This window comes from Kogia breviceps, chromosome 9, assembly GCF_026419965.1.
Source record: "Kogia breviceps isolate mKogBre1 chromosome 9, mKogBre1 haplotype 1, whole genome shotgun sequence".
NCBI classification, from domain to species: domain Eukaryota; kingdom Metazoa; phylum Chordata; class Mammalia; order Artiodactyla; family Physeteridae; genus Kogia; species Kogia breviceps.
The window spans coordinates 113,364,689-113,387,097 of record NC_081318.1 but is presented as its reverse complement, the minus strand read 5'-3'; the positions used below and the strand labels follow the sequence as shown (position 1 = coordinate 113,387,097).

Genomic DNA, 22,409 nt, shown 5'->3' with positions numbered 1-22,409 from the left:
GCCAGGCCTGGATGCCGGTGGCCCTGCTGACCCTGGGTAGAGGCCTTGGGGGGGAGCAGGCTGATGTGTGGAAGTGCTGTACTCCAGCCTTTCGCTGGGACAGTGAGGCCAGGGCCAGACCCTGTAGGAAGGTGTGTACTGGGGGAATGGCCACAGGAGCAGCATCAGGACAGGCTGAGGGCTCGCTGTCCCAGAGCCCTCAGCACCGCATCTGGGCTCACCTTCTTTGCAGCCGACGATACCGAGATCTCCTTTGACCCTGAGAACCTCATCACGGGCATTGAGGTGATTGACGAAGGCTGGTGGCGTGGCTATGGGCCAGACGGCCGCTTTGGCATGTTTCCCGCCAACTATGTGGAGCTCATTGAGTGAGGGCCCCGACTGCTGGCCGAAGCCGAGGGCTGTCCTCCCTCCCCCGCCCAGACGCGATGCCCTCGTTGCCGGGAGAGGCGGCGTGAGGGTCGCGTATGGCGCTTTTCTAGGAATGGGATCACCTGATGAGGGCAGGCCCTCGGGCTCCCTCCGGCTTGGGTGGCTCGGCCTCTGTTGCCCCAAATGCAGCAATAACCTGGTCATCTCCACGCGCGCTTCCAGCAGCTTCCCTAGTCCTCCCAACCAGCCTGGTCCTTGACCCACAGCAGAAGACATCGAGCCAAGCCCTGCCCAGGGCCAGCCTCTCGGTGACCTCTGCCCAAGGAGCGGGGCACTGCCAGTCTGCGGGGGTGGGTCTGAGCAGGGGCATCTAGAGGTCTCCTTCTGCACTTGCCTTTTTTTCCTTTTCCTCTTGGCTTTAAGGGGGACGGTGTCTGTAGCTATCAGTGACCCTTGGGAACAGTGAACTTAGAGTTTATGACCAAAGTCAGAGTGGGTCCTGACAATTTTGGTAGCAGTCTTTCTGGAACCTGCTCTGTGCCCCCCATTTCTCTGTCCCTCTGCCTGGGTTCTGGGCAGTGGAACCAAGCCCCCATCTAAGTATGTGAAGGAAGAGGTAGAAACAGCAGCAGACACTGTGTGTCCTTCCACGTCTCTCGCTCTTGTCTGCTGGCCCCAGTGTGCACCTCAGTTGATAACGGTTTAGGGAAAGGAACCATGGTGGCCTGTTCCTCCTGTCTTTCCTTCTTTCTGCCCCAGCCCAGCCATGTCTGCTTCTGGAGTAAGAAGTGCCCCACACCGGCCCTGGCTCCTTTCCCTCCTGTTGTAGCCCTCGTGTGTGCACCCTCAGACTTCTGAGCAACCCTTAGCCACCTGGGAGAGGCATAAAGGTCAACGTGTGACTGCAAGTCAGCCTCCTGCATTTCAGTTCTCTGGGAGGGGCCGAGGGCCACCCAGATCCCTGCCATGGGGAGCCTCCACCCGCGCAGGACAGCCGGTGTGCACATGTGCCTGGAGTGAGGCACCGCACCCACTGAGCGTCTGGGGCATTAAGCTCGCATGCTCTGGGAGGTGCCAGGTGGCAGCAGCTTGGGGCGAAGGCTGCGCCGAGGCGGCTTTCGGCCCTGGTGGTGGCCGGTCCCAGTGCTCCTTCCCCACCTGGCTGCAGATGCCGTTTCCTGTCTTAGGCTGAGCTGCAGGCAGGCCTCACCATGTCCTGATCTCTTAGGACAGCCTCCAGGGCCCACCCCGGCTATGAAAGCCCCAGGAATCAGGTATTGCCAGCTTTGAGGCCACCGGAGGGCTTGTCTGCCCCTGGACAAGGGGACACCTGTGGGGTAGGGCTCGGGGTACCAGCTTGCCCTTCCCACCCTGGGGCGGCCAGGACAGGAGAGGACAACCAGTGTGAAGGAAGTGGTGTGTTGGCCACAGCCCTCGCTCGCCATGGGGAGGGCTGGGTCACTTGGACTCTCCCTGAGTGACCCTGGGCACTCGGATTTAGAGCAGGGTTACCAAGTGGCTCGTCTGCTTTGCGGGTCATCGTAGGGGCTTGTCAGGAGCCACTCGACAGCCGGGGATAGGGAGGCTCGTGGCCTCCCTGTTGCCGGGGTCCCCGCACCCGGTGGGGGAGGCTTGGGCAGGCAGCAGCGGCCCGGGGCTGTGTGTGTGGAATCCCGGGCTCCAGGCCCGCGGAACCAGCCCTGAGTGAACGCTGTGGGGGCGGGCGTCTTGGGGCCACACTGGCCGGAGACAGTGAGAGGACGTGCCTTTATTGCCAGAGCCCGCCCCTCACTTGGCCTTGCCCTGGGCAGCCACAGCTTCCATGGCCTTGCGCACAGTCTCCTCGTCACCCAGGAAGCGCATGGGCTTGGTGGGCTTCAGCGCCTGGTCCAGCTCGTACACGATGGGGATCCCCGTGGGCAGGTTCAGCTCCATGATGGCCTGGTCCGACATCCCTGGGGCGGAGGAACAAGGGTCCTCAGCCCCTCCCAGCCTGTCTGCCCGGCAGCCACCTGCTCTTGCATTTAGCAGCCTTCGTGACCTTTATGGGCCACAGAGCTGTCAGCCAGGCAGCCCTCCCACCCCGACAGCAAGGCCGCAGAAATGCGTCTTGAGAAGGTCAAGGCAGCACTGAGACAGCAGCCTCTACAGAAATAGCCGTGGTGAACCGAGGACCTCGCTCCGGCCCGAGCTGTCCTCATCTGGGGTGACGCCATCGGCCCCCTTGGCCCAGCGTGAATTCTGGTCAGACTGGTGGGTGTTTGGGATCAGGGAAGACCTTAACCACTCGGCTTCTAGAGAGTTCTAGTTTCTGGACATCCTAAGCAGAGGAGCAGGGGTGCTCCTGAGAAAGGGGGTGGGGTGGGGACGGTGAGGAGGGCTGCCTGTGGCCGAGGTGGACTGGAGGCCCTGCCAGGTGAAGAGAGTTCTCTCTGGAAATCCGACCCAACCCTGCTGGCTCCCGCAGACCTGGCCTGGAATAGCAGCTCGACCTTTGGTGTCCCTGTCACCCCGCCCGCCCCGCTGGGGCAGGGAGGCCTTAAGGGAACATACTCTGTTCCCTTAAGACCTCAGTCATGTTTGCCTCGGTGCATTCGTTCCTCCTAGACCAGGCTGCAGGGAGCCCCCAGAAGGGAGGGCAGGTGGTCTTTCCATCTGCGAGGCTCAGCGCCAGCCGTGAGGCACGTGTGGACTCAGCCTCAGAAAGGCAGACGGGGGCTTCCATGGAGGAAGCCTGTCATGCTGGGAAGGGCTGCTCCCCTTTTAGTGGAGGCCAAGCTACGAACCTAAGGTCTCTGGCGTTCTCCGCAGCCTGCACCCTTCTTTTGACTAGTCTTTTGCCCCGAGTGGGTGAGCTGGGGTGCGGGCAGGGCCCCACCCTCTGTCCCACATCCAGCAGCTGCCAGTGAAGTGACTTGACCAGGGTCACTCAGCAAGCTGGTATTTTGAGCCAGACGGCCCTGCCTCTTCAGGGGTGGGTGTCCTTGGGCAAGATGCTACCCCCGGGCCTTCCCTCCTCTCACCTGAGGCTTGTGTTTGGGAAGCCGGGCCAGCTGTGGACCCCTGTGCAGGGCCTGGGCCCTGGGTCAGTGGCGGCACACATTTTCACCCAGAATCTTCAGAAGGAGACTCACGTTACACAGTGTCCCAGTACACACGGCAGTGGACATTTCTTTTTTACAGAGCTGTTTTTTTTTTAAGTGGTTTCTCACCCTTCCCAGTCCAGTTCACAGTTTGGAAACCCTGCCCTGGGTGCGGGTGTCTGCGAAGCTGCCTCGGCGAGGCAAGCCGGCACTTTTACGAAAGGAGCAGTTGGGGGCTCACTGGTTCAATGGGACATGTCACCCCACCCGCCTCTGCCCACACCCTGTGTGAGGATGGGCCTCACCTTCCAGGTGCTTGACGATGCCCCGCAGGCTGTTCCCGTGGGCTGCAATGAGCACTCTCTTGCCAGCCTTGATCTGGGGGACGATCTCATCATTCCAGAAGGGCAGGGCCCGGGCGATGGTGTCCTTGAGGCTCTCACGCGTGGGCAGCTCCCCCGGCTTCAGGCCTGCATAGCGACGCTCCTGGGGGCATCCATGCTGCTGTTCTCGCCCCAGACGGAGCCCCGCCCCCCAGCCTGGGCCCCCGTCCCCAGACCTCCCCTCCACCCCCGCCCCCCAGCCGCTCACCTTGCTGATGCAGTTGTAGTAGGGGTGCTTCTCATCCATGGGGGGCGGAGGGATGTCGAAGGAGCGCCTCCAGATCTTGACCTGCTCCTCGCCGTGCTTGGCGGCCGTCTCCGCCTTGTTGAGGCCGGTGAGGCCGCCGTAGTGCCGCTCGTTGAGGCGCCAGGTGCGCACCACAGGCAGCCACATCTGGTCCGTCGTGTCCAGGATGGTCCAGAGCGTGTGTATGGCCCTCTTCAGCACCGACGTGTAGCAGATGTCGAACTCCATCTTCACGTCCTTGATGGCCTGGGCCCCCTTCCGGGCCTCCTCAGCCCCCTTCTCGCTCAGCTCGGCGTCGAACCAGCCGCAGAAGCGGTTCTCCTGGTTCCAGGTGCTCTCGCCGTGCCGGACCATCACGAGGCGGTGCGTGGGCATGGTGGCGGCGGAGGGCACTCGCGGGCTCCACACACGGACAGCGGAACCCCGGGGGCCCCCAGCTTTATAACAGGCCCCAGCCCCCGCCCCAGCCAACTACCAGTCAGCATTCCAGGCCTGACGGGCGGCAGCAGGTGGCCGGCAGCGGAGCTGGGTGGAAGGCAGGCCGAGAGCCGCACTGCAAAAATGGCCTCATCCGCCACCAGTCCCCACGTGCCCAGAGCTCAGGCTGGGCGGGGCTGCCGAGCAGGGCGGGGCATGAAGGCCAGAAGTCCGGGCCTCCAGCAAGCCTGAGAAGGGGGCCGGCGGGAACAGGAGGACTGGCCGGGGAAAGACTGCCCCCGAGGTTGGGGCCCCGAGCCCCGTCAGCCTGCTGCCTGCTCTCGGGGGCTGCCGCTGGCAGGCAGGGGCGCGGGAGAATCCTGACGGCTTCCTCCGAGTCACTCTGCGCAACCGGGGACAAGCGTGCCTCTCGGGAAGTACACTAGCCTGGTGTCAGAGGGAGCCAAGGGCTGTGAGTACGCACGCGTGTCCGCCCACCCACACGTGCGTGCCTAGGTGCGCGTGCACGTGTTGCGCACGTCCTGCTGCAGGTACACGCCCGTGTGCCTCGCGCTCACGTCCGTGTTGCATGTACGCACACCTGCGTTGCGTCCGTGTGAGCTGCCAGGAGGGTCCCCCTGGGGCGCTGTTCTGCTCCCCCGCGAGTGGGGTCTGTGTATTGGCAGGGGACCTTCCCCGGGACTCCTGACACCCCCACTCAGGTCCCTCTGTCCTGGCAGGCTCTGTGCCCCAGCCCCGCCCACAGGATGAGCCCTGTGGGAGCCTCTGGCTGACAGCCAGGCTGAGAGGGGCCGTGCCGCCATCTCCACACAGGGCAGGAGGAAAGGTTGCTGTGGGCAGAGCGGGGGAGCTGGTGAGGACCGTAGCCTGGGGAGAGGTCTGGCCTTGTGGGAGGTGGCAGCAGTGTAGGGCAAAGGCTGAGCTGGTTCGAGCTGGGTTTCCAGGACAGCCAGGGCTAGCTGGGGGCCTGGCTGCTTGGGCCAGAGAGGAACAGGAGGTTTTCTGCTTTCGCATCCCTTTGTCAAGTTCTTATCCACATGTGCCACACTCTCCCACCCATTACCTTCATCCAAGCCAGGCTCATTCCTCCCAGCTGAAACCACCTTTGAAAAGAAAAAGAAAAATCCAGGATTCATGTCCCCAAGGAGCCCCAGAATCAGAGGTACTGGTTATTAGGTCTGTGCCCAGCTTATCAGGAGTGCCCAGAGGTAGGCTGAGGTTGGGACTAGGGGGCAGTGTAGAGTTGGGTGCAGGCCCAGGATTTCTGCATTCAGGTTTTGGGGGACAAGGGCTACTGCGATCTGGGCTGTGAAGAAACGAAGCAGAGCGGCGGGGTCAAGATGCCAAGTTGCAGCTGCACCAGCAAAGAACCAATCCTCATAGAACAGCAAACAAGTGTGTGGTAGGCATAGAGGGGCTGGGCCTAGTGTCCTGACGAATGGGAATCACTGGAGAGTCTGAAGCATGGTTATATTTTAAAGTCACTTGCCGCTGTGGAGGCAGGATTGGAGGCCAAAGGCCCTGGTAGAGGTGGTGGTTTGGGGTTAGGTGAGAACAAGGCTGCTTGGCCTGGGCTGGGTGCAGGTGGCGTGGTGAGGAGCTGCTAGACTGGGGGGCCACTGGGGCCTTACTGCCAGCCAAAGGGAGGGACGGGACATGCCTTCCTGCCTGTCTGATGGCTGTTGAGAAAGCCGGGGACCTCAGAGGAGAGCTGAAGCCTGAGAAGACTAGACACAGCTTCTAAGCCTTGGCTCGCTCCAGCCTGACTCTTACTCATTCAAAAAGTATTTGTTGGGCATGTCTGGTGTGCCAGCACTGTTCAAGCACTGGGGCAAGCAAGGCCCTGCTCGTGGGGGTCTCCATCCCAGCGATGGGAGATGGACCACATGTGATGTGTGGCATGGTAGGCAGTGATGAGGTCCCTGGAGAAGCAAGCAAGGGGGCAGGAGGGCTGCTGTTTCAACAGGACTGTCCTGGGAGGGTGGGGCGAGCACCCTCCACTGGTCTCTCCCCATGACCACAGCCATAAATCCTGGACGAAGGCAGAAAGCAGATCTCAGAGAACTGAAAAGTAAGTAGCAGGCAGATGCAGCAGATCAGATTCCAAGTTCCATGGTGAGTTTACCATTTTTTTCTCCCAGGATTGCCCAGCTTGAAACCTGGAAGTGCCCCCAATGTGGACAGAAAGGGTTCCAGAGAATCCCTCTGGTCCAAGGAACAGAAATAAAGTTCCTACAGGCTCCTTCCCTTTTGCCCCTTCTCACCCACCACAGCTCCTGGGCAGTAATGTGGAGGTGGCAGTGTCAGCCAGGCAGGCACCTGAAACCCCGAGAGAAGAGCTACCCTCTAACCAGAGGAGGTGAGGCCACAAGAGTGTATGGCAACCACCCGCTGCTTTCTCTCTCCTCCCTCCTGTAGCTGAGGACTGGATGCAGCTGCAGGAGCTGTGCAGCAAGAGGGGGGGGAACTAAGGCCCCAAATTTCTGGCTGGAAGTCTTGGAAAGCAGGCCCCAGGGAGCTGTCAAGTATCAGGTCAGGCATGAAGAGGAGGGAGATTAGGTGAGTGGTGCAGTACAGTTACAGGTGAATTTCTGGGCTCCCTGTACTTGTGGGCTCTGACCTAGGCTGACCCACTGGTGACCTGATTACCTGCCAAAACAATACGATCAACATTCTCCTTAGAATCTAAACAGACTCTCAAAATAATATTCAAAATACCTAGGACAAATTTGCATGTGCCTGTCCAGTTCTCCCAAAACCATTTATTGAATGTCCTTACCCTATTGTATATTCTTGGCTCTTTTGTTGTAAATTAATTGACCACATGTGGGTGGGCTTATTTCTGGGTTCTCTATTCTGTCCTTTGGTCTATGTGTGGGTTTTATGCCAATATCATACTGTTTGATCACTATAGCTTTGTAATATAGTTACAAAGAACTGTGATGTCTCCAGCTTTGTTCCTCTTTTTCAAAATTGCCTTAGCTATGCATGGTCTTTTGTGGTTCCATACAAATTTTAGTGTTTTGCTTTGTTTTTTTCTTTTTTGAGAAAAATGCCATTGGAATTTTGATAGGGACTACATTGAATCTATAGATTGCTTTTGATAGTATGGACATTTTAACCATGTCAATTCTTCCAGTCCATGAGGACGGAATAGTTTTACATTTATTGGTGTCATCTTCATATTTTTCATCAATGCTGTGGTTTTCAGTGTACAGATCTTTAAACACCTTAGTTAAATTTATTTCTAGTTGTTTTATTCTTTTGATGCAATTGTAAATAGGATTGTTTTTAAAATCTCTCTTTCTTCTAGTTGTTAGTGTATAGAAACAGACTGATATTTGTGTATTAATTTTGTATTCCAAAACTTCATTGAATTTGTTTACTAGTTCTGACAGTTCTAGATTTCGTCTAGATTATTGAATTTGTTGGCATAGTAGTTTCTTATGATCCTTTGTGTTTTATCAGTTGTAATGTATCCTCTTTCATTTATAATTTTGTTTGAGTCCTCTCTCTTTAATTGATAAGAGTAGCTAAAGGTTTGTCTATTTTGTTTTTTTTTTTCAAAGAACCAGCTCTTAGTTTCATTGATATTTTCTGTTGTCTTTTTTTCATTTATTGTTGTCTCTGTTTCATTTATTTCTGCTCTGATCTTTGTTACTTCTGTCCTTCTGCTAACTTTGGGCTTTTCTAGTTCCTTCAGGTGTAAGGTTAGATTGTTTATTTGAGCCCTTTCTTTTTCTTAATGTAGGTGTATATTGCTATGAGTTTCCTTCTTAGAACTGCTTTTGCTGCATCCCATATGTTTTGGTATGTTGTACTTCCATTTTCATTTGTCTTTAGATGTATTTGGGTTTCTCTTTTGACTTCTTTTTTGACTCATTGATTGTTCAGGAGTATGTTGTTTAATCTCCACAGGTTTGTGAATTTTCCAGGTTTCTTCTTGTAATTGATTTCTAGTTTTATACCACTGTGTCAGAAAAGATGCTTGATATAATTTGTCTTCTTAAATTTATTAAGACTTGCTTTGTTGATATTATCTATCCTGTAGAATATTCCATGTGTGCCTGAGAAGAATGTGTATTCTGTTGATGGATGAAATGTTCTGTATATGTCTGTTAAGTCAATCTGATGTAATGTGTAGTTTTAAGTCCACTGTTTCCTTATTTTCTGTCTGTATGATCTATCCATAGTTGAAAGTGGGATATTAAAGTCCCCTACTATTACTGTATTTCTGTCTACTTTTCCCTTTATGTCTGTTAATGTTTGCTTTATATATTTAGGTGCCCCTATGGCAGGTGCAAAAATATTTTAAAATATTTGAAATTACTCTTGTTGGATTGACCCTTTTACCTTTATATAATGACATTCTGCATCTCATACATATATAATTTTAAGTGATTTTTATTTTTAAAAATTTTTATTGGAGTATAATTGATTTACAATGTTGTGTTAGTTTCAGGTGTACAGCACAGTGAGTGAGTTTTATACATATACATATAGCCACTCTTTCTTACATTCTTTACCCATATAGGCCATTACAGAGTATTTTGTGCAGAGTTCCCTGTACTATACAGTAGGTCCTCCTTAGTTATCTATTTTATTTATTTTATTGAAGTATAGTTGATTTATAATGCTGTGCCAATCTCTATTGTGCAGCAAAGTGACTCAGTTATACACATGTATACATTCTTTTTTTTAATAGTCTTTTCCATATGGTTTATCACAGAATATTAAATATAGTTCCCTGTGCTATACATTAGGACCTTGTTGTTTATCCATTCTAAATGTAATAGTTTGCATCTACCAACCCCAAACTCCCAGTCTAACCCTCTCCCTCCCCCTCTCCCCGTTGGCAACCACAAGTCTCTTCTCTATGTATATGAGTCTGTGTTTTGTAGATAGGTTCATTTGTGCCATATCTTATATTCAACATATAAGTGATATCATATGGTATTTGTCTTTCTCTTTCTGACTTACTTCACTTAGTATGATAATCTCTAGTTGCATCCATGTTGCTGCAAATGACATTTCGTTCTTTTTTATGGCCGAGTAGTATTCCATTATATATATATACCACATCTTCTTTATCCATTCATCTATTGATGGACATTTAAGTTGTTTGCATGTTTTGGTTATGTGAACAGTGCTGCTATGAATATAGGGGTGCATGTATCTTCTTGAATTGTAGGTTTATCTGGGTATATTCCCAGGAGTGGGATTGCTGGATCATATGGTAATTCTTTTTTTAGTTTTCTGAGGAACTTCCATACTGTTTTCCATAGTGCCTGCATCAATTTACATTCCCACCAACAGTGTAGGAGGGTTCCCTTTTCTCCACACCCTTTCCAGCATTTGTTATTTGTAGACTTTTTAATGATGGCCATTCTGACCAGTCTGAGGTGATACATCATTGTAGTTTTGATTTGCATTTCTCTAATAATTAGTGATGTTGAGCATCTTTTCATGTGCCTACTGGGGCTTCTTTGGAGAAATGTCTGTTAAGGTCTTCTGCCCATTTTTTGATTGGGTTGTTTGGGGTTTTTTTGTGTTGAATTGCATGAGCTGTTTGTATATTTTGGAGATTAAGCCCTTGTCTGTCTCATCATTTGCAAATATTTTCTCCCATTCCTTGGGTTGCCTTTCATTTTTTTATGGTTTCCTTTGCTGTGCAAAAACTTGTAAGCTTGATTAGGTCCCATTTGTTTATTTTTGTTTTTATTTCCATTGCCTTGGGAGTCTGACCTAAGAAAACATGATTTATGTCAGAGAATGTTTTGCCTATGCTCTCTTCTCAGAGTTTTATGGTGTCTTATGTTGAAGTCTTTAAGCCATTTTGAGTTTATTTTTGTGCATGGTGTGAGGGTGTGTTCTAACTTCATTGATTTACATGCAGGTGTCCAACTTTCCCAGCACCACTTGCTGAAGAGACTGTCTTTTTCCCATTTTATATTCTTGCCTCCTTTGTCGAAGATTAATTGGTGTGTGGGTTTACTTGTGGGCTCTCTATTCTGTTCCATTGATCCATATGCCTGTTTTTGTACCAATATCACACTGTTTTGATTACTGGAGCTTTGTAGTATTGTCTGAAGTCTGGGAGAGTTATGCCTCCTGCTTTGGTTTTTTCCTCAGGATTGCTCTAGCAGTTCTGGGTCTTATATGGTGCCATGTACATTTTTGGATTATTTGTTCTAGTTCTGTGAAAAATACCATGGGTAATTGTTTTTTATCATGAATGGATGTTGAATTTTGTCAAATGCTTTTTCTGCATCTATTGAGATGATCATGTGGTTTTTGACTTTTCTTTTGCTAATGTGGTGTATTACATTGGTTGATTTGTGTATGTTGAACCATCCTGTAAACCTGGCATGAATCCCACTTGGTCGTAGTGTCTGACCTTTTTTATGTGTTGTTGGCTTCAGTTTGCTAACATTTTGTTGAGAATTTTTGCCTCTATCTATATTCATCAAAGATAATGACCTGTAATTTTCTTTTTTGGTGGTATCTTTGTCTGGTTTGGGTATCAGGGTGATGGTGGCTTCATGGAATGTCTTTGAGAGTGTTTCTTCCTCTTCAGTCCTTTGGAAGAACTTGAGAAGAATTGGTATAAGTTCTTCTTTGTATGTTTGGTAGAATTCTCTTGTGAAGCCATCTGGTCCTGGACTTTTGTTTGTAGGAAGTTTTTTTAAATTACAGATTCTATTTCATTTCTAGTGATGGATCTGTTCAAATTATCTATTACTTCTTGATTCAGTTTTAGTGTATGTTTCTAGAAAGTTATCTATCCACTTCTTCTAGGCTGTCAAATTTGTTGGTATATAATTGTTCATAGTATTCTCTTATGTTTTTTTGTATTTCTACAATATCCATTGAGATTTCTCCTTTTTCATTTCTTATTTTGTTTATTTGGGTTCTCTCTCTTTTCTTCTTGGTGAGCCTGGCCAGAGGTTTGTCAATCTGTTTACCCTTTCAAAGAACCAGCTCTTGGTTTTGTTGATTTTTTTTTTAAAGCAAGCATCTGCCTTTTTGAAAAATTAATTAATTTATTTATTTATTTATTTTTGGCTGTGTTGGGTCTTCGTTTCTGTGCAAGGGCTTTCTCTAGTTGTGGTGAGCGGGGGCCACTCTTCATCGTGGTGTGCAGACCTCTCACTGTCGTGGCCTCTCTTGTTGCGGAGCACAGGCTCCAGACGCACAGGCTCAGTAGTTGTAGCTCACGGGCCTAGCTGCTCTGTGGCATGTGGGATCTTCCCAGACCAGGGCTCGAACCTGTATCCCCTGCATTGGCAGGCAGATTCTCAACCACTGTGCCACCAGGGAAGCCCTCTATTGTTTTTTAATCTCTATTTTATTTATTTCCTCCTTGATCTTTATTATTTCCTTCCTTCTGCTGATTTTAGGTTTTGTTTGTCCTTATTCTTCTAATTCTTTCAGGTGGTAAGTTAGGTTGTTTACTTGAGATTTTTCTTGGGTTTTTTTTGTTTGTTTGTTTTATGAAGGCCTGTATCTCTATGAGCCTCCCTCTAAGAACTGCTTTTTTGCCACATTCCATAGATTTTGTGTGGTTGTGTTTTCATTGTCATTTGTCTCAGGGTATTTTTTAATTTCCTTTTTTATTTCCTCATTGACCCATTGGTTTTTTAGTAGCATGTTATTTAGTCTCCGTGTAATCTTTTTTTTTTTTCATTTCTTTTCCTGTGGTTGATTTCTGGTTTCATGCCATTGTGGTCAGAGAAGATGCTTGAAATATTTCTATACTCTTAAATTTGTTGAGGTTAGTTTTGTGCCCTAGGATGTGGTCAGTCCTAGAGAATGTTCCGTGTTCACTTGAAAAGAATATATATTCTGTTTTTTTTTTGATGTAGTGTCCAAAAGTCACTACAAAAATAGTGATTGAAAATATCACTATTTAAAATGATCAATTAAGTCTAACTGTTCTGTTGTATCATTTAGGACCTCTGTTGCCTTATTGATTCTTTGTCTGGAAGATCTGTCCATTGATGTAAGTGAGGTGTTAAAGTCTCCTATTGTTATTGTATTACCATCAATTTCTCCTTTTATGTCTGTTAGTATTTGTTTTATGTATTTGGGTGCCTCTATATTAGGTGCATATATGATGATGAGTGTAAAATCCTCTTCTTGTTTTGATCCTTGTATCATTATATAGTGTCCTTCTTTATCTTTCTTGATAGCCTTTGCTTTAAGTCTATTTTGTCTGATATGAGTATTGCAACTCCCACTTTCTTGTCATTTCCATTTGCATGAAATATCTTTCCCAATCCCCTCACTTTCAATCTATGTGTATCCTTTGCCCTAAGGTGGGTCTCTTGTAGACAGCGTATTGTAGGCTTTTGTTTTTTTATCCAGTCTGCCACTCTGTGTCTTTCAATTGGAGCATCCAGTCCTTTGATATTTAAGGTATTTATTGATACATATGTATTTAGTGACATTTCAAACCTTGTTTTCCAGTTGATTCTTTGTTTCTTCTTTCTTCCTTTCTTTTTCTTTTTGTTTTTCTTTTTTGTGGTTTGATGGTTTCTTTTATTTTATGCTTGTGTTCTCTTCTTTTAGGTTTTTGTGAATCTACTGTTTTTGATTTGTGGTTGCCCTGTTTTTCAGTACGTTAACCCCTTCCTATATCTGCTTGCTTTAGACTGATAGCCATATAGGCTCAAACACATTCTTTTAAAAAGGAAGAAAAAAGAAAAAGAATTTGCATTTTCTTACCCTCCTTCCCCACATTTTATGATTTTGATGTCCCTTTTTACATCTTCATGTTTATCCTGTTGCTGTTCCTTGTGTTTATCATTGCTTTCACAAATAGGTCTTTTTCTTTTTGATCTGTATACTGGCTAATTTAAGTGATGTACTTTCCAATTGTGATTTCCTCCTTCCTGTTTCTTCTGCTTCTTTTCTATCTAGAGATGATCTTTCAATATTTCTTTTAGGATAGGTTTAGTATTGCTGTGTTCTTTAAGTTTTTGCTTGTCTGAGAAATTCTTTATTTCTCCTCCTATTCTAAATGATAATCTTGGTGGTAGAGTATTCTAGGTTGAAGATTTTTCTCTTTCAAGATTTTTAATATATTTTGCCACTACCTTCTGGCCTGCAGTGTTTCTGTAGAGAAATCAGCTGATAGCCTTATGAGGGTTCCCTTGTAAAGAACTCTTTGTTTTTCTCTTGTTACCTTTAGAATCCTCTCTCTATCTTTAACTTTGGCCATTTTTATTATAATATGTCTTGATGTAGGTCTGTTTGGGTTCATCTTCTTTGGAACCCTCTGTGCTTCCTATATCTGGATATCTGTTTCCTTCTTTAAGTTTGGGGACATATTTTTAGCCATAATTTTTCAAATACATTTACATCCCCTTTTCTCTTTCTTCTCCTTTTGGAATCCCTATTATGCATAGATTGGCCCACTTTATATTATCCCACAGTTATCTTATATTGCTCTCATTTTTTTTTTTAATTTGGCTTTCTGTCTGCTGTTTTGATTGGGTAATTTCCATTAGTCTATCTCCCAGGTCACTTATTCTTTCTTCTGTATTATTCATTCTGCTGTTCATTGCCTTGAGCTCAGCTTTCCTCTCAGCAAATGAATTTTCTAAGGTTTCTTGGCTCCTCCATATAGTTTCTATCTCCTTTTACAATAATCTGTATTTCTGTTGCTAGCCTTTCTTAATTCCTTCAGTATTTTTATTTGAACTCCTTTTGGAACTTGGTGTCTATTATACTGAAGAGGTCTGTTTCATTGTTTGTTACTTCAGAGGAGTTTTCTTGGTCTTTTAACTGAGGGTGGTTCCTCTGCTCCTTCATTTTGCTTATATTTCTCTTAGTCTGTGAGTTTAGGAGAAACAATAATCTACTGTAGTCTTGGAGGGCTATTTATAAGTGGAGGTCTCCCTGTGTAGCTTGTATGGGTTTAATATTTTTGGGCGTGAGGGCTGTTTTTGGTTTGAATGCTTGCCATCTCTTTTGTCAGCGTGTGCTGGCTGTTATCCCCTTGATAGGGGGTGTGCAGGTGCACAGCTGCACAGCTCCTGCAGGCTCCCAGGAAGGCAGGGGCAGCAGTTGGCTCCCGTCGCGGGTCCCTCCACAGCAGCAGTGGCAGTGGGTCATGTGCCCCGAGGGAAGTTGGCCCTGGCCCCCACGGAGGTGGGGCAGTGACCTGCACCTGCTCACGGGACCCTCGGCGGTGGCAGTGGCAGCAGTCTGTGCCTGCCCCTGGAGCTCGTGTAGGTGATGCCCTGCTGCCTGTGAGCTTGGAGAAAGAAGCTCCAATGGCAGGCCCGCCCCTCTCCTTGTGCGCCCCCCAAACAATGGTGCCTTGACTCTCTGGTGGGCCCAGGCTTTTTCTGGACTCCCTCAGTTGTGGCACACTACAACCTAGCCCCCTCAGGCTGTCTTCACGCAGCCAATCCCAATCCTTTCTCCGGGGTCTGACCTCCAAAGCCTGAACCTCAGTACCCAGCCTCCACCTGCCCCAGTAGGTGAGCAGATGAGTGTCTCAGGCAAGGGAGTGCCAGTCAGCACCAACCCTCTGTGAAGGTCTCTCTCTACTTTGCCCTCAGCACACCTGTTGCTGCACTCTCCTCTGAGGCTCTGAAGCTCCCCCTCTGTCCCTGCCAGTGAGGGGACTTGCCAGTGTGCAGAGACCTTTCCTCTTTCACAGCTCCCTCCCAGAGACGCAAATCCCGTCTGGATTCCTTTCTCTTTTTTTTTTCTTTTGCCCTACCCAGGTACGTGGAGATTTTCTTGCCCTGTTGGAAGTCTGAGGCCTTCTGCCATTGTTCAGTAGATGTTCTGTGAGAGTTGTTCAACATGTAGATGTATTTCTGATGTATCTGTGGGGAGAAGGTGAGCTCCACTTCCTACTCCTCCACTATCTTGATCCAATCTCCCTAGTTATCTGTTTTATATACAGTAGTGTGTACACGTCAATCCCAATCTCCTAATTTATCCCCCTTCCCCCTTCCCCCCTGACCAGTAATCATAAGTTTGTTTTCTATATCTGTAACTCTGTTTCTATTTTGTAGATAAGTTCATTTGTACGCTTTCTTTAGATTCTACATATAAGAGATAATATATAATATTTGTCTTTTTCTGACTTACTTCACTCAGTATGACAATCTTGGGGCCCATCCATGTTGCTGCAAATGGCATTATTTTGTTCTTTTTTATGGATAAGTAATATTCCATTGTATATACATAGCACTTCTTCATCCATTCATCTGTTGTTGACATTTAGGTTGCTTCCATGTCCTGGCTATTGTAAATAGTGCTGCAATGAACATTGGGGTGCATGTATCTTTTTTTTTTTTTTGTGGTACGTGGGCCTCTCACTGTTGTGGCCTCTCCCATTGCGGAGCACAGGCTCCGGACACACAGGCTCAGCGGCCATGGCTCACGGGCCCAGCCACTCCACGGCATGTGGGATCTTCCCAGACCAGGGCACAAACCCGTGTCCCCTGCGTCGGCAGGCGGACTCCCAACCACTGTGCCACCAGGGAAGCCCTCACTGTATATTCTTGCCTCCTTTGTTATAGATTAATTGACCAAAGGTGTGTGGTTTTGTATTAGCTGTTTGTGTATTTTGGATATAATCTCCCTTGTCAGTCACATCATTTGCAAATATTTTCTCCCATTCCGTAGGTTGTCTTTTCATTTTGTTGATGGTTTCCATTGCTGTGCAAAAGCTTTTAAGTTTGATGTAGTCCCATTTGTTTATTTTTCCTTTTATTTCTTTTGAGTTGGGAGACTGATCCAAGCAAATATTGCTACAATTTATGTCAGAGAAAGTTTTACACATGTTCTTGACTAGGAATTTGATGGTGTCATGTCTTATATTTAGGTTTTTAAACCATTTTGAGTTTATTCTTGTGTATGGTATACGGGAGTGTTTGAATTTAATTGATTTACATGTAGCTATCCAGCTTTCCTAGCACCACTTGTTGATGCCTCTTTTTCATTGTATATTCTTTTTTTTTTTTTTTGCTGTAGGCGGGCCTCTCACTGTTGTGGCCTCTCCCGTTGTGGAGCACAGGCTCCGGACGCGCAGGCTCAGCAGCCATGGCTCACGGGCCCAGCCGCTCTGCGGCATGTGGGATCTTCCCGGACCGGGGCACGAACCCGTGTCCCCTGCATTGGCAGGTGGACTCTCAACCACTGCGCCACCAGGGAAGCCCTCATTGTATATTCTTGCCTCCTTTGTTATAGATTAATTGACCAAAGGTGTGTGGGTTTCTTTCTGGGCTCTCTGTTCTGTTCCATTGATCTATGTCTCTGTGTTTGTGCTAGTAACACAATGTTTTGATTACTAGAGCTTTAAAGTATAGTCTGAAGTCTGGAAGGGTTATGCCTCCAGCTTTATTCTTTTTCCTCAGGATTGCTTTGACAATTCTGAGTCTTTTGTTGTTCCAGATAAATTTTAGGATGATTTGTTCTATTTCTGTGAAAAATGTCATGGGTATTTTGCATAGTGTTGCCATTTTACCAATATTCTTCCCATCCAAGAACATGGGATATCTTTCCATTTCTTTTAACGGTCTCCTTATCAATGTTTTAAAGTCTTAGGTTTATAGTTCTTTCACCTCCTTGGTTAAGTTTATTCCTAGGTATTTTTCTTTTTGGACACTATTTTTTGTTGTTGTTCCTTTTTTTTAAAAATTTATTTTTGGTTGCATTGGGTCTTCATTGCTGCTAGCGGGCTTTCTTTAGTTGCGGTGAGTGGGGGCTACTCTTAGTGGCAGTGCACGGGCTGCTCATTGCAGTGGCTTCTCTTGTTGTAGAGCACGGGCTCTAGGTGCATGGGCTTCAGTAGTTGTGGCTCACAGGCTCTATAGAGTGCAGGCTCAGTAGTTGTGGCACATGGGCTTAGTTGCTCCATGGCATGTGGGACCTTCCTGTACCAGGGCTCGAACCTGTATCCCCTGCATTGGCAGGCAGATTCTCAACCACTGCACCAGCAGGGAAGCCCTTGGACATGATTTTTAATGGGATTTTTTTTTTTGCTTTCTCTTTTTGATATTTCATTGTTAGTATAAAGAAATGCAACAGATTTCTGCATATTAATCTTATACCCTGCTACCCTGATGAATTCATTTTTCTAATGGTTTTGTGTGGAGACTTTAGGGGTCTCTATATGGAGTATCATGTCATCTGCAAATAGTTGCAGTTTTACCTCTTCCCTTCCAATTTGTATACATTTTATTCCTTTTTCTTGTCTGATTGCTGTGGCCAGGACTTCCAATACTGTGTTTAATAGAAGTGGTGACAGTGAGCATCCTTGTCTTCTTTCAGATTTTAATGGTAAGGCTTTCAGCTTTTCATCCTTGAGTATTATGTTGGCTATGGGTTTTCATAAATGGCTTTTATTATGTTGAGATGCGTTCCCTCTATACCCACTTTGGTGAGAGTTTTTATCATGAATGGATGTTTAATTTTGTCAAGTGCTTTCTCTGCATCTGTTGAGATAATCATGTAGGTTTTGTCTTTTCTTTTGTTACTGTATCATACTGATTGATTTCTGTATGTTGAACCATCTTTGCAAACCTTGAATGAATCCAACTTGAACATGGTGTATGATCCTTTTTATGTATTGTAGGATTTCGTTTGCTAATATTTTGGTGAGGATTTTTGCATCTATAGTCATCAAAGATATTTGTCTGTACATTTTTTTTTTGGTAATGTCTTTATCTGATTTTGGTATCAGGGTGATGGTGGCTTCATAGAATGAATTTGGGAGTGTTCCCTCCTCTTCAATCTTTTGCAATAGTTTGAGAAAGATAGGTATAAGCTTTTCTTTATATGTTTTGCAGAATTCCCCAGTAAAACCATTTCATCCTAGACTTTTGTTTGCAGGGAGTTTTTGTTTGTTTATTTGTTTGTTTTAATTACAGATTCCATTTCACTTCTAGTGATTGGGACATTCAAATTATGTTTCTTCTTGACTCAGTTTTGGCAGGCTGTATGTTTCTAGAAATTTGTCCATTTTTTCTAGGTTGTCCAATTTGCTGTCATATAACTGTTCATAGTATTCTCTTATGATTTTTTGTGTATTGCATGGTATCAGTTGCTATTTATCCTTGTTCATTTCTTATTTTGTTTAGTTGGTCCTCCCTCTTTTCTCCTCAGTGAGCCTGGCCAGAGGTTTGTCAATTTTGTTTATCTTTAAAAAAAACAAGGTCTTAGTTTTATTAATCTTTTCTATTGTCTTTTGGTCCCTATTTATTTCCTGATCTGTGTTATTTCTTCCCTTTTGGCTTTGGCTTTTGTTTTTTCTTATTTTTCTAGGTGGTAGGTGGTAGGTATTTTCTTTTAGGTGGTAGGTTAGGTTGTTTATTTGAGAATTTTCTTGTTTCTTGGGGAAGGCCTGTATGAACTACCCTCTTAGAACTGCTTTTGCTGCATCCCACAGATTTTGTAAGGTTATGTTTTCATTGTCATTTGTCTTGAGGTATTTTCTGATTTCCTTTTTGATTTCATCATTGACCCATTGTTTTTTTCTAGTAGCACATTATTTAGGCTCCATGTGTTTTTTCTTTCCCCATTTTTCTTTCAGTGGTGGTTGATTTCTAGTTTCATACCATTGTGGTCAGAAGAGATGCTTGATATGATTTCCATCCACTTAAATTTGTTGAGGCTTGATTTGTGACCTCATATGTGGTTTATCCTAGAGAATTTTTTATGTGTGCTTGAAAAAAATGTGTATTTGTTTGCGGTGTCCTGAAGATATCAATTAGGTCCAACTGGTCTATTGTGTCATTTAGGACCTTTGTTGCCTTATTGATTTTCTGTCTGGAAGATTTATCCATTGATGCTAGTGGAGTGTTAAAGTCTCCTACTATTATTGTACAGTTGTCCATTTCTCCCTTTCTGTCTGTTAGTATTTGTCTTATACATTTAAGTGTTTCTATATTGGGTGCCCATACATTAACAAATGCAATATCCTTTTTTTTGTCTTTATCATTATATAATGTCCTCATTTGTCTTTCTTTATGGATTCTGTTTCAAAGTCTATTTTGTCTGACATGAGTATTTCTACCCCCACTTTCTTGTCGTTTCCATTTGCATGAAATATCTTTTTCCATCCCCTCATTTTCAATTTATGTGTGTGTCTTTTGCCCTGAAGTGAGTCTCTTGTAGGCAGCATATTGTAGGTTCTTGTTTGTTTAATCTAGTCTGCCACTCTATGTCTTTTGATTAGAGCATTTAGTCCATTGACATTTAAAGTAATTATTGATAGGTATGTACTTATTTCCATTTAAAATCTCATTTTCCAGTGATTTTGTAGTTTTTCTTTGTTCATTACTTCTTTTTGTTTTTCCTTTCTGGTTTGATGATTTTTTTTGTATTATACTTGAATTCCTTTCCTTTTGGTTTTTGTGAATCTATTGTATGTTTTTGATTTGTGATTACCTTGGTTTTCAAGTATGTTGACCAATAACTATATCTACTTGCTTTAAACTGATAGCCTTAAAAGTTCAAACACATTCTAAAAGATCTAATTTTTTTTTTACTTCCCTCTCTGACATTTTGATGTCCTATTTTACATCTTCATGCATATACTTTTCTGTTAATAGTTGTTATAATCGCTTTTACAAAAATTTTTGGTTGTTTTTTAATCTATGTACTAGCTTATTTAAATGATTTTCAATCCCTTTATATATTTGCCTTTTCTATTGTGATTTTCCTCTTCCTACAGATTGCTGCTTCTTTTCTATTTAGAGAAGACCCTTCAATATTTCTTTTAAGGTAGGTTTTCTGTTGCTAAATTCTCTTTTCATTTTTGCTTGTCTGAGGAATTTATCTCTAAATTATCTTTCCTATTCTTAATTATAATCTGCTTGGTACAATATCCTAGGTTGCAGGTTTTTCCCTTTCAGGACTTTCAATATATGCCCTGCAAAGTTTCTGCTGAGAAATCAGCTGATAGCCTTAGGGGGGTTCCCTGTAACTGACTCTCTGTTTTTCTCTTGCTGCCTTTAGAATCCTCTCTTTATCTGTAAATGTTGCCGTTTTAATTCTGATATGTCTTGGTGTGGGTCTGTTTGGGTTCATCTCGTTTGAGACCTTTTGTGCTTCCCATACCTGGGTATCTGTGTTCTTTTTTAGGTTTGGGAAGTTTTCAGCCATAATTTCTTTAAATACATTTTTGATCCCCTTCTCTCTCTCTTATCCTCCTGGAACCTCGATTATGCATAGGTTGACATGCTTTAAATTATCCCACGGATCTCATATGTTGCTTTCACTTTTTAAATTTGTCTTTCTCTCTGCTGTTCTGGTTGGGTGATTTCCATTATTCTATTTTCCAGATCACTTATTTCTTATTTAGTCTGCTGTTCATTGCTTCTATCTTGGTTTTTATCTTGGCAGTTGAATTGTCTAATTTTGATTGGTTCATCTTTATAATTTCTAGTTCCTTGTTACAGTGATCTGCATTTCTATTGATAATCTTTGTTAATTCCATTAGCATTTTTAATACCTCCTTTTTGAACTTGGGTTTTCATAGACTAGTGAGGTCTGTTTTATTATTTGTTCTTTCAGAGGATTTCTCTTGTTCTTTTAGGTGCGAGTAGTTCTTTTGCTTTTTCATTTTACTTAACTTTCTCTCTATGAATTTAGGAGAAACAGTTATCTCCTGTGTTCTTGAAGGGGTTTTCTTATGTGGGAGCATCCCTGTGTAGACTGTGTGAGTCCAGTATTTTTGGTGTAAAGGCTGTCTTTGGCATGGTTGCCAGTTGTGTCTTTCCTCAGACTGTGTTGGCTGTTATCCCCTTGATAGAGGGGTGATTGCTGTTGTGAAGTCTAGAAACTGTTGGATGTTGGGCAGGGCCTCCTCTTTGCTCTGTGGCTGCTACAGCCCTGTTGGGGGCGGGGTCTGCTCTGCAGTTGCTGCAGTAAAAACCCTGAGGGTTGGGTTCGATGAGGCTCCGTTGCCCTTGACTGCATGCCCTGTCCCAAAGGAGGTGACTGCTGAAGCAAGAGAAACCCATATGGCCACAGGAAACCCTATGCACAATCTGTGCGGGCATCTGTGGTCCTGCCCGGAAGCAGCCCGAGGGTGAGTCCCTTTCTCTGTTGTGTTTGTCCTAAGCCTAGTATTAGGCTATGGTGTGGAGTGGGCTGGTGCTGAGGGCCGTGGCTCTAAGAGACGAGGAGATTTTGCTTCCACCCGGGACCTGGGCTAACTCTGTGGCAGACCTCTCCCAGGACCCGTCTGCCCCAGAGCTAGCTCCAAGTTGCAGTGCATAGTGGGTGGAGCTGGAGTGCTCCCACAGGGAAGCAAACTGCTCTGTATTCCTCTCCAGGGCCTGTCCACGGAGATATGCGTTTCTGTAGGAGCACCAGGTATGTGCTCCTGCAAAGCCCACCACAGCTGGACCCGCCCCCCACAATGCAAGTGCTGATAATGGGCTTGAGGCCAGATGCATCCCTGCCATGCCCATGCGAATGGGCTCCTCAGTTCAGCCTGGAACACACCCCAGACCCTCTGGGCTGTCTCTGCACAACTAGACTAAGTCCTCTCCCAGGGACCAACCACCCAAGATTTAGTGTCTAGCCACTGCGAGTACTAGCAGCCCCTGCCTTGCATGTTTCAGACCGGAAATTGCAGTGAGGTGGCAGCTGCCAGCACCCGTCTCTCTCTGCCCTGCTTGCAAGCAAGCCAGCATGAGTGCACTCCTTGCAAGCAAAATCCAGGCTCCTCCAGCCCCTCTGTCTATCCCAACGGACCTCCCAGCAGGCAAGGGGGCTCTCCAAGTGAGGGTCTGCTAGTGTGGACCTTCCTTTCTTCACAGATCCCTCCCAGGGACACTGGTCCCATTCTGATGCCTTTTATTTTCCCATCCTAGCCACTAACATGGACATCTTTCTTGCAGCTTTGGT

The 22,409-nt window shown here is 45.8% G+C and overlaps 3 protein-coding genes across 12 annotated transcripts in view; 2 read left to right on the top strand and 1 right to left on the bottom strand.

Annotated features, from left to right (window-relative positions):
• The window catches only part of DBNL (drebrin like), a 50,172-nt gene that overhangs the window by 12,040 nt on the left and 15,723 nt on the right, over positions 1–22,409 (top strand). For 4 of the 9 annotated variants that reach the window (XM_067042977.1, XM_067042975.1, XM_067042973.1 and 1 more), the window contains exons 13-14: positions 233–285; positions 20,227–20,276. In XM_067042977.1, the coding sequence (XP_066899078.1) occupies positions 233–285; positions 20,227–20,276 (103 nt within the window). Of the gene's footprint in view, positions 1–232; positions 1,281–15,262; positions 15,314–20,226; positions 20,277–22,409 lie in introns of those variants that run through there. The other 5 variants (XM_067042982.1, XM_067042980.1, XM_067042978.1 and 2 more) reach the window with 3 other exon arrangements.
• Positions 1,384–22,409, top strand: part of SUN3 (Sad1 and UNC84 domain containing 3) — an 86,628-nt gene continuing 65,602 nt past the window's right edge. The window contains exon 1 of the mRNA XM_067042983.1: positions 1,384–4,974. The gene's annotated coding sequence lies outside the window, so the exon portion shown is untranslated. The remainder of the gene's footprint in view (positions 4,975–22,409) is intronic.
• Positions 2,121–8,747, bottom strand: PGAM2 (phosphoglycerate mutase 2). 2 transcript variants are annotated; one of them, XM_059073769.2, is made up of 3 exons: positions 4,047–8,747; positions 3,761–3,941; positions 2,121–2,327 (listed from the first exon to the last, which is right to left on the bottom strand). In XM_059073769.2, exons 1-3 carry the CDS (start codon positions 4,458–4,460, stop codon positions 2,161–2,163), a joined length of 762 nt encoding a protein of 253 aa, XP_058929752.1. In that variant the 5' UTR covers positions 4,461–8,747; the 3' UTR covers positions 2,121–2,160. The 2 variants fall into 2 exon arrangements, with proteins under 2 accessions (XP_058929752.1, XP_058929751.1); XM_059073768.2 differs by having other exon boundaries at positions 3,761–8,747.